The sequence below is a fragment of the Lygodium microphyllum genome, chromosome 4 (genome assembly GCF_053477565.2).
Source record: "Lygodium microphyllum isolate KBCC chromosome 4, Lygodium_microphyllum_v1.1.10, whole genome shotgun sequence".
Lineage (NCBI taxonomy): Eukaryota > Viridiplantae > Streptophyta > Polypodiopsida > Schizaeales > Lygodiaceae > Lygodium > Lygodium microphyllum.
In genome coordinates this window covers 10078448-10089145 of record NC_141138.1, presented here as the reverse complement: position 1 = coordinate 10089145, position 10698 = coordinate 10078448, and the positions used below count along the sequence as shown (strand labels likewise).

Here is a 10698-nt window from a genome sequence, read left to right as displayed (position 1 = left end):
TTGCCTTGGGTATATATAGCACCCCCCCCACCTCGAATAAAGTCCCGATCTCATCATCCAAATAGTCCGACATCCTAAGAAATGTAATCCAAACTGGGCATTCTTGCTATTGCAAAGTGTAGCGTGCCCGCCCCTCCAATTGTGGGACATGTCTTAGCAGCCCAATCTAGAAGACACCGCCTGGCACTCCCAAGGAATGACATGGGGTTTGCCAACTAGGGTCTCTCGAGTCTGCCTCGCAACAGAACTTATCTGGCCGTTCCCACTAGGATTGACCTGAAGTCCAGGTTCCTAGCAGTCGAGTCTTCCTAACAGCCTTCTAGCGTCGGTCGATAGCCGCTCCACTTTCCGTAGATACAATTGGACCCAAGCAGACTCATACCGCACTTGGTTCAAAGAGAATGGGAAACAAGAGGGATGCATCGCTCGACCTCTCTGCCCGTATGGTATAGTCCCATTCCGGTCCCCTAAAACGGTATGAATCAGGTTTTTAACTTACAAGTTCTAAGGTCCTTGTCTATCTAATGTTCGGATCAAATAAATTCGATTGAGGAAAGCTCTCGGCTAACCGAGACCACCCTTCCGTAGGATAGACCCATTGGTCACATCCACCACGCTTCCCTCGGGGGTTGTTTTAGTTATCTAATTACCTACCACATTATGTTTGACACATAAAAGTAGCTTCCTTAATTAGCCCATTAATCATAGGTTCCTTTATGTAATTTAGGGCACAGACACGAAGACAAGATAACAAGATCAAACACTTCCTTGACTTATCTTCAGATTAATGTTTGTCTCCCGCCCATATAGGAGAATTAAGTGTCCCTTTCTGTCTCCACAGAAAAATCCTTCTATATCCTAAAAATAAAAACCCAAAGGCTTATCCTACCAAGATTCTGCCTTGTAACTAGTATCAAGGCCTCGAGATCCTATCTCGAGTCACGTAGAACACTTGTGTAGGGTCCGGAGGCATTGGGATTTACGGCCAGAGCCCTCCTTGGCACCCAAGCGTCCTCCTACGCCAAGTAATTTTTCCACGGAGAGACCTCTTGCGGCGGGTTCGGTCCACATTCCCAGCGCGAATTCATAACCCCCTTGGTTAGGGTTTGGCGGTTCGCGGGGGGTATCTAGCGCCATCCTTCCTTATTTATCCCTTTAGGAAATCATCCACAGTTGAAGCAACCAACCCAATAACATTTACTATGGAAAACATCCCTTTTGTTCTCATGGCAATCCATCATCACAGACTTGGCCATGAAATCATCAATCACACCCCACTTGGACTAACATCCAAAACCACATTAACACGGCTAGACTCCAAGCCTTCTTTGCTAGTCATTAAGTTTCATCATAACTTGGCAATATCACATATGGAATTTCATACGATCATCTACATTTATGAACAACTAGGAATGGAAGAATACATAACCAACATATAGCTTTTATGAGTATCCTTTCCCTTCAATGGATATTAAAATGAAGACTATGACCTATGAGCGTATAGAACCATAGAAGTTCTTTCATTCCTGCTAATAGAACAATAAGCATAGATAGAAAAAGGGTTTGAAAACATAGAAGTTCTTCAAGCGCCATCTCCTAGTTGAAACCTTGGTCTTTCTTCGACTGATTGATACTTTCATAATCTCCAACTCCAGATCTACCCTTGACGCAAGAAGCCCATTGCTCCAAGAGTGCTTTCCTCTTCTCCTTCTAGCATCGGCTTTTCCCTCTCTCTCTCTCTCTCTCTCTCTCTTCTTCTTCTTCTCTTCTTCTCCTTCTCTCTCTCTCTTCCTCTTCTTCTTCTTCTTCTTCTTCTTCTTCTTCTCTTCTTCTCCTTTTTCTTCTCTCTTCTTCTTCTTCTTCTCTTCTTCTCTTCTTCTCCTCTCTCTCTCTCCCTCTTCTTCTTCTTCTCTTCTTCTCCTTCTCTCTCTCCCTCTTCTTCCTCTTCTTCTTCTTCTCTTCTTCTTCTTCTCTTCTTCTCCTCTCTCTCTCTCTCTCTCCCACTTCTTCTCCTTCTTCTCCTCTCTCTCCCTCTTCTTCTCCTTCTTCTTCTCCTTCTCTCTCTCCCTCTTCTTCTTCTTCTTCTTCTTCTCTCTCTCTCTTCTTCCTCTTCTTCTTCTTCCTCTCCTCCTCTCTCTCCCTCTTTCCTCTCTTCTCTCTCTCACTTTCTCTCGCTCTCTGTCATTGGGGGGGGGGAGAGGGGGGAAGGGGGGGGGCTACAGAGTCAGAGGGGGCGCTGTGTCCAGGCGGAGGGTGGGGGGGTGCTGACGTCACAGACAGGGGGGCACAGTTGCCTGGCAAAGACGGACGAGGGAGGGAGGGCTTGCAGCTACTCCAGACAGAGGGGGGAGAAGGGCGCTATCCCCTTATAATGGGGGAGGGAGGGAGGTATGGGGGGGGGGGGGGAAGGAAGACAACGCTTCCCCGCCATCTGGGGGGCTGCATGCCCCCCTTTCTCTCACTACTCACTCTCTCACTCTCACTCTCTCTCCTCGCCATGCACATGGCAGGGGGAGAGAGAGGGAGGGTAAAAAAATTTAAAAATTTCTTTATGGGGGGGTTCTTATGGGAAAGACACGAGGGGAGCACGGGGGTCACAGGTGGGGACATTACATCCTCTCCCCCTTAGAGGAATCGAGATGTCCTCATCTCGAGAAGAAACTGGGGAAGACAAGCAGTAGTGGGGCTTATTAACTGTGGGTTAGGACCCACCATGCATCCGCTACTCAACTCTAATCATGCAGCACTCAGTCCTTTAACGTTTTCGCTGTGATACCAACTGTAACGTGCCCGCCCCTCAAATTGTGGGACACGTCTTAGCAGCCCATTGAGAGATCAATCTAGAAGACGCCGCTCAGCACTCCCAAGGAATGACACGGGGTTTGCCAACTAGGGTCTCTCGAGTCTACCTCGCAATGGAACTTATCTGGCCATTCCCACTAGGATCGAACTGGGTTCCTAGCAGTCGAGTCTTCCTAATAGCTTTCTAGCGTTGATCGACAACTGCTCCACTTTGCGTAGATACAACTGGACCCAAGCAGACGCATACTACACTTGGTTCAAAGAGAATGCGAAACGAGAGGGATGCATCGCTTGACCTCTCTGCCTGTAGGGCATAGTCCCATTCCGGTCTCCTAAAACGGTATGAATCAGGTTTTTAACTTACAAGTTCTAAGGTCCTTGTCTATCTAACGTTCGTGTCAAATAAATTCCATTGAGGAAAGCTCTCGGCTAACCGAGACCACCCTTCCGTAGGATAGACCCATTGGTCACATCCACCACGCTTCCCTTGGGGGTTGTTTTAGTTATCTAATTACCTACCACATTATGTTTGACACATAAAAGCAGCTTCCTTAATTAGCCCGTTAATCACGGGTTCCTTTACATAATTTAGGGCACAGACACGAAGACAAGATAACAAGATCAAACACTCCCTTAACTTATCTTCAGATTAATGTTTGTCTCCCGCCCATACAAGAGAATTAAGTGTCCCTTTCTACCTCCGCAGAAAAATCCTTCCCTATCCCAAAAATAAAAACCCAAAGGTTTACCCTACCAAGATTCTACCTTGTAACTAGTATGAAGGCCTCAAGATCCCATCTCGAGTCACGTAGAACACTTGTGTAGGGTCTGGAGGCATTGGGATTTACAATTAGAGCCCCCCTTGGCACCCAAGCGTCCTCCTACGCCAAGTAATTTCCACGGAGAGACCTCTCACGGCAGGTTCGGTCCACATTCCCGGCACAAATTCATAACCCCCTTGGTTAGGGTTTGGCAGTTCGCGGGGTGTAGCTAGCGCCATCCTTCCTTAATTATCCCTTTAGGAAATCATCCATAGCTGAAGCAACCAGCCCAATGACATTTACTAGGGAAAACATCCCTTTTGTTCCCATGTCAATCCATCATCACAGACTGGGCCATGAAATCATCAATCACACCCCACTTGGACTAACATCCAAAACCACATTAACACGGCTAGACTCCAAGCCTTCTTTGCTAGTCATTAAGTTTCATCATAACTTGGCAATATCATATATGGAATTTCATACGATCATCTACATCTATGAACAACTAGGAATGGAAGAATACATAACCAACATATAGCTTTTATGAGTATCCTTTCCCTTCAATGGATATTAAAATGAAGACTATGACCTATGAGCGTGTAGAACCATAGAAGTTCTTTCATTCCTGCTAATAGAACAATAAGCATAGATAGAAAAAGGGTTCGAAAACACCGAAGTTCTTCAAGCGCCATCTCCTAGTTGAAACCTTGGTCTTTCTTCGACTTGTTGATACTTTCGTAATCTCCAACTCTAGATCTACCCTTGATGCAATAAGCCCATTGCTCCAAGAGTGCTTTCCTCTTCTCCTTCTAGCATCGGCTTGCCTCTCTCTCTCTCTCTTCTTCTTCTTCTCTTCTTCTCCTTCTCTCTCTCTCTCCTCTTCTTCCTCTTCTTCTTCTTCTTCTCTTCTTCTCCTTCTCTCTCTCCCTCTTCTCCCTCTTCTTCTTCTTCTCTTCTTCTCCCCTCTTTCTCTCCCACTTCTTCTCCTCCCTCTCCCTCTTCTTCTCCCTCTCTCTCTCCCTCTTCTTCTTCTTCTTCTTCTTCTTCTTCTTCTTCTTCTTCTTCTTCTTCTCTCTCTCCCTCTTCTTCTCCTTCTCTCTCTCTCTCTCTCTCTCTTCTTCCTCTTCTTCTTCTTCCTCTCCTCCTCTCTCTCCCTCTTTCCTCTCTTCTCTCTCTCACTTTCTCTCGCTCTCTGTCGGGGGGGGGGGCTGACGTCACGGCCAGGGGGGTGCATTTGCCTGGCGAAGACGGACGAGGGGGGGAGGGCTTGCGGCTACTCCAGACGGAGGGGGGGAAGGGCGCTGTCCCCTTATAATGGGGGAGGGAGGGAGGTATTTGGGGGCGGGGGGGGGGGGGGGGGGGGGGGGGGGAGACGGCGCTTCCCCGCCATCTGGGGGGCTGCATGCCCCCCCTTCTCTCACTGCTCACACACACACACACACTCTCTCTCCCCCGCCATGCACACGGCAGGGGGAGAGAGAGGGAGGGTAAAAAAATTTAAAATTTTCTTTACGGGGGGGAGGGGGGGTTCTTATGGGAAAGACATGGGGGGAGTACGGGGGTCACGGGGGGGGGGGGGGGGGGGGGGACATTACACAAAGAATCTTTAGGGTTGAAGTGGGAAGTCCAAGGGAGGGCATGCATAAAATTACTCATGAAATCAATTGGTGATGCCAGTATCCACTTCCGAATGCCTTGGATAGAGCCCTAATCTTATCATCCAACTAGTACGGCAACCCAATAAATGTAACCTAGACTGGGCATTCTTGCTGTTGCAAAGAATCTTCAAGGTTGAAGTTGGAAATCCAAGGGAGGGCATACATATAGTTATCCATGAAATCAATTGCTGATGCGAGTATCCAACCTTGCTTTTGCTGTGAGTTGACAAGCACAAAATAGAAACTTCAACCGATGAACTTGTAATTGGTTAAGCAAAACCCTCCTATGATATCTTTGCATGAACCATCATAGGAACTCTTCTTTGCCAGGTATTTTGCCCATGAAATACAAGTACAAACCACACACAAAAAAAGCATCATACCTTTGCTAGATTGTTTGCAAAGACTAGGTGACACGACCTCTACATACTTTGGCTACTATCTCATCCACCACCTTCTGTCTCCATTCTACGAACTCTCTAATGTTCTGGCACAACTACTTCACTTCCCCCATATCAATCTTAGACTATTTGGCAATCACATTAGCAAATCCACATCCCTCACTTCCTCATTTCTCATAGCCTTCCTGATCAAAGCTTCAACTCCATGTGCATGTCTATTCCTTGTGTTAGGTTGTTGCATGTGCAGTCGCCACATGTGTCACTACTTTAAAACATCTTTATGGCATTAAATGATCTTTGTTAGCACTCACTCAGCACGATCTAAAGACCTCCATTTATATTTTTGGCCAAATCTTATCCACCTTTTAATCTTTGCCTTAAAAGATTTTTCTAGATGGATAGGTTCAACTTCTACTTCTGTATATGTAGCCTCACCTGCTATTTGCGCCTTAAAGATTGAGTGCTAATCATGGCTGAGTGTAATTCGTAGTTGACTATACGGCTCTGCCTGTAGAAGATGTGCGTTTCATGCAGCCGCTTAAAGGAGATCGTGTTACGACTAATTGATGAACACCAATGATCTGATTTACTTGAGACAAAAGGCTCTCCTTCAATTCTTACACATTATGTTATGATTGCAAACAATGATTCGTTAAGAGGGAACAATGGAAGTGGAGCAGGAGCATCATAACCTCCGCAGTCGCAGGAGCCACTGTTGTTTATTTCTGAAATGGTACAAGTGATCAGCTGGGATGGGGACTGATGCAAATGTCTCAAGGGAGGGGAAAATCGAGGTAAAGTATGTTACAAAAGAAGTGGAGCCCCATGGCAACGAGAATTTTGGGTCCTCACTGAAGAAATTTGAGGTTCGGCTAGATAGAAGGGTAACACTAAGACATCACCAAATTGAGTAGCATAATTAACACAATGTTTAATTTTAATGGTTTTGCAGAGACAGTTGTGTGATGAGGGACTGTTATTAAGAGTAATTAAGGCGGAAATTTAATCTTCGGAGCCAAATGGAGTGAAGGATCATGTGGAAAACATCATAGCGTTGAGGGGGCTGGTTGAGCAAGAAGTGCCTTCTCACTTGCCTCACTCTCTCTTGCATCTCTTCATATGTACCCTGAGGGACAGCTTGTAGTATTCTCTTTAGATTGGGTATGTCTTCCTCCATCACTCTCAGAGAGAAAGCATCCCAGTTCAGCACATCATTGAATGGCAGCACAAACTTGTCTGCGATCACCACTGGGATGCAGTCATTGTATATGGCCTCCACTATCCGAGGGCTGTTCACCTCGTACCCACCCGGGCATAAGCAGAACTTGCTCTTCTTCATCATGTCCTGGTAGGAGTAACCCTTTGGAACCTCCTGGAATACTTTCACATTCTCATCCTTCCCTTCCCAATACTTGTACACAATGGGCCTCACTGGCCCATGGCTCCTCCCTGCAAAGAAGGCCAAATGCGGCCTCTCCCTCATCGGAGGACCTCCCAACTCTGCAGGAATGTATCCACCTACAAGATTTATCTCTGGCAAACTCGCATCCTTGTCAGGCACAAAGCCCTCCGAGCTGTTTGCATTGCAGAGAACCCGAATAGCATGCTTGTAAAGGTAAGGGTGAGCCATTGAGACATATGGACCCTGCACATTGCTCATGTATCAGTAATGTACTTAGCATAATACCAGAGCAATCAACAAATTAACATCTGCACAAGATAGATGCACTTGTGAGGTACATGCCTTGTAAAGGAAAAGCCAACTCAATGCCTGAGAAGCACATGCATACAAGCGAGTTCCAATTGCCCTCTTATAACATGATCCATATGAAACATAAACGTGTACAAGAACCGTTCTCCAGTTCATAGAATTTGAGTAGCACATGGATAACACAAGGCCATCTTGACATGAATATAGGTGTGGGAGAAGCAACTTGACCACAAGCATTTCATAAATCTCATGAGTATGGTTTGCAATCCTGCTCACAAGCTCTCTCGAGAGATATATAAGTGGAAATGACCAAAACATAGACTGGCATTTCTTCAATCATTATACAAGAGCCGCATTGGCAGCAACCATTAAATGATGTATGGTAAAAGAATCTCACGCATTGGCAGCAACTAAATGATGATGAAGCTAATCATGTGCACTTGAGATGGAAGGATGAGCTTACCCAGTCATGGCAAGATAGCATGAAATGGTCTGCCCCTTGGCTCCTGTTCCAAAAAGGGTACTTGTTGGCCACAACTTCGACGTAGTCTCTTGCAAAGTGTAGCATGGGTGCTCTGTCCTTGGTAGAAGGCTTGTAGAGATAGGTGACCATCATGGATACACTGAAAGGGAGGAAGAAAACATGGGCTTTCTCTGGGTCATCAGTGACAAAAGGATTGTTGTTGCTTGCTTGGAGCTCTTGTATGAATCTGCCTTCAATTGAGTAGATCTCCTTGCAAGGCCCACTGTGAACTAATGGCTCCTCTCCTTCAGGATACACAAACACCCTGAACCTCTTCTCCATCTCCAGGTAGCTCCTGTTGCATCACGCAATTGGTTCTAGCATTAGTGAGGCTGTTATACATGCCATGCTTGGTCTACATTCGGGGTTACACATCACACAAAGTCTTACATGAATTCCCACTATAATTCGCACCTTGTGAATTGCAACAACATCATGAGCTTCTGCTTGGGAGACACCGCATACCTAGCTAGATATGGTTGGGGACCAGGCTGCCCCGCCCAAAAAAACCGCTCCTAGCTAGGTTTGCGGTGCCTCCTGAGCAGAAGCTCATTTGTGCTGGACACAACAGGGAAAAACAAGGGGAAAAGAGCCCCTTTTCCCACATGGGAAAATGTCAATTGCTTGCCAAATATTTGCGTGGATACTACTGATTGCCTTGGGCAATGATTGATTGTCAAATCCCCTGGGGCCAAGCCTCTCACATTCCTTGTAAGGCTGTGATTAGTAAAGATCTGATTGGAAAAGGAAGAAGGGGCTGGGGATTACTTATGCTATAAAAACCACTTACTGTTGAAAGATCGAGGCATCTCTGTACAAGGGGCCCCATGGCACATAATTGTTGTTGTCTGCTGCTGCTGCTGCTGCTGCTGATGACGATGATGAGTCATGGGCTTGCAGTGCCCTTGTGGATGTCATGTTCTTCTCCAACAGAGCCGCCTTCCGCAGCGCCAATCGCGCATTGCGGAGCCCTGCTTCCACTCTCCTCAAACTCAACAACTCCTGCAGGGAAGGCAAAAGGAAAACACGCACACACACACACACACACACAATCAACCGACTCAATCAGACTGCCTCCGCACCATTGCACAATGATTCTACCCAAGTTACTTGTGCCTTTCTTGCTTCCAATCAGTTGCTACTTAGACGCTCTGGCAATAATTAAAAAATGAAGCAACCGGTAAAAAGAAATACTTCGATCAGTCATCATGATTCCCACTCAGCGGGAGTGACGATCACTCAAAGTCTTGTTCAGAATGTCCAAAAGCATGTGTGCGCAAATTATGGTCGTTATTTACTAAACTAACAAGAAAGCGAATTTCGTATGATTAGTTATCATGTTCATGCCTGCGGTGTTGATTTGATGAGGGAAGGGGCGGTTGCTGAAGACGGGCTCGATTGCAAGGTGCCATGAGCAGAGGGGGCAGTCGAATTGGTCGCATGGTGATCGATCCCACGAGCAGGAACTTGAGTTTGTTGGTTGATGGCAATCTGGGGAGGCGGGCGGGATTTATAGGAGTCAGAAGCTGAAGAAGAATTTGAAGAATTCGAAGATGAAGAAGGAGAAGAGGAAGAGGAGGCTGCTGAAGGGAGGACGTTGGACAAGGAAGGAGTGGGAGGGGGAGAGGGAGAGGGGTACCAATTAGGCAATGGCAGCAGCAGATGCGAATAGTAGGAATCAAACACAAGGAAGCTTGCGACCAGAGAAATGGCAATGAGCCATGCAGATTGAGGGGGTCTGATTCCTGGGAAAGACATTAATCACACCCAGAAAAAAGAAGAAGAAGAAGAGGAAGAAGAAACAACAGCAGGGCAGCCACAAGAGTCGAGCATAATTCGATGATATGAGAGAGAGAGAGAGAGAGAGAGAGAGAGAGAGGCTGGCTTGCATGCAAATTCGATTATACGTTTTGGGAGGGAACAAAAGAAGAAGAAGAAGAAGAAGTAGGAGGAGGGGGAGGGAGAGGGGAAGGGAGAGGAGGGAGGGGCATCAATTGCAGAACAAGAAAAGATATGGGTCCGTTATTTCTCATTATTGTGATCGACTGATTAAATTTAGAGAGAGAGAGAGAGAGAGAGAGAGAGAGAGAGAGAGAGAGAGAGTCGCCACCTGGGGTATAGAATGGCTTCCCCAGTCTCCATGGAAAGGTTCAAGGAAGAAAGACGCAAATTTCACATGCGCACAAATTAGAGTAATCCCAGAGTAAAGAGGGGAGAAGTGATAAGCAAGAAGTCAAGAAGTCTCTCCTTCCTTCCTTCCTCCCTCCTCCCCCCCCCCCCCATTTGCAATAAGTTGACAGTTGGCCCCCCTTTTGGCTTCGAGATCCTCCACGCGTGTGTGAAGCTCCCCCTTCCACCTTGCAACATCAACCATAATCCTTCCCCAGCCGTTCCCTGAACATCATCGTCAAAATATCACACATCATCCCCCTCATACATGTAGCCTTTGGCCTTCCACATCCCAATCCTCCCAAGAGATTCGTAAAAAGAAACTAGGCGCTCCGCGCCTAGACTCACCCCGGCGCGGGTGCGATTTTTGCGGGGGACGGGTGCCACGCGGTGCGATTTTTGCCGGGGGCGGGTGCTGGACGCGTGGCACCCGCCCCCGCGTTCTCTTTTTTTTTTGTGGGGGAGGTAGGGGTTGCCACATGGCACCCGCCCCCCACCTCTCCTTAACTAATAAAAAGAAATAGGCGTAATAAGAGCACAAGAGGAGGAAGTGTGAAACCCTCAGAATGATCTAAAAAGAAATTGAACTCCCCCCTTTTTTGGATGGGGACTCAGTCAAGGTAGGAATAACGGAGGAGTACCCAATTTGAAATCCCAATCTTGAGCATCT

The 10698-nt window shown here is 46.8% G+C and overlaps 1 protein-coding gene across 1 annotated transcript; it reads right to left on the bottom strand.

Annotated features, from left to right (window-relative positions):
- Positions 1 to 6255: 6255 nt before the first annotated feature.
- LOC148036788 (putative glycosyltransferase At5g25310) lies at positions 6256 to 10122 on the bottom strand. Its single transcript, XM_087675677.1, has 4 exons — positions 9207 to 10122; positions 8650 to 8861; positions 7800 to 8154; positions 6256 to 7270 (listed from the first exon to the last, which is right to left on the bottom strand). The coding sequence occupies exons 1-4, from the start codon at positions 9615 to 9617 to the stop codon at positions 6605 to 6607; spliced, it is 1644 nt and encodes a 547-aa protein (XP_087531803.1). The 5' UTR covers positions 9618 to 10122; the 3' UTR covers positions 6256 to 6604.
- Between the last annotated feature and the right edge of the window lie 576 nt (positions 10123 to 10698).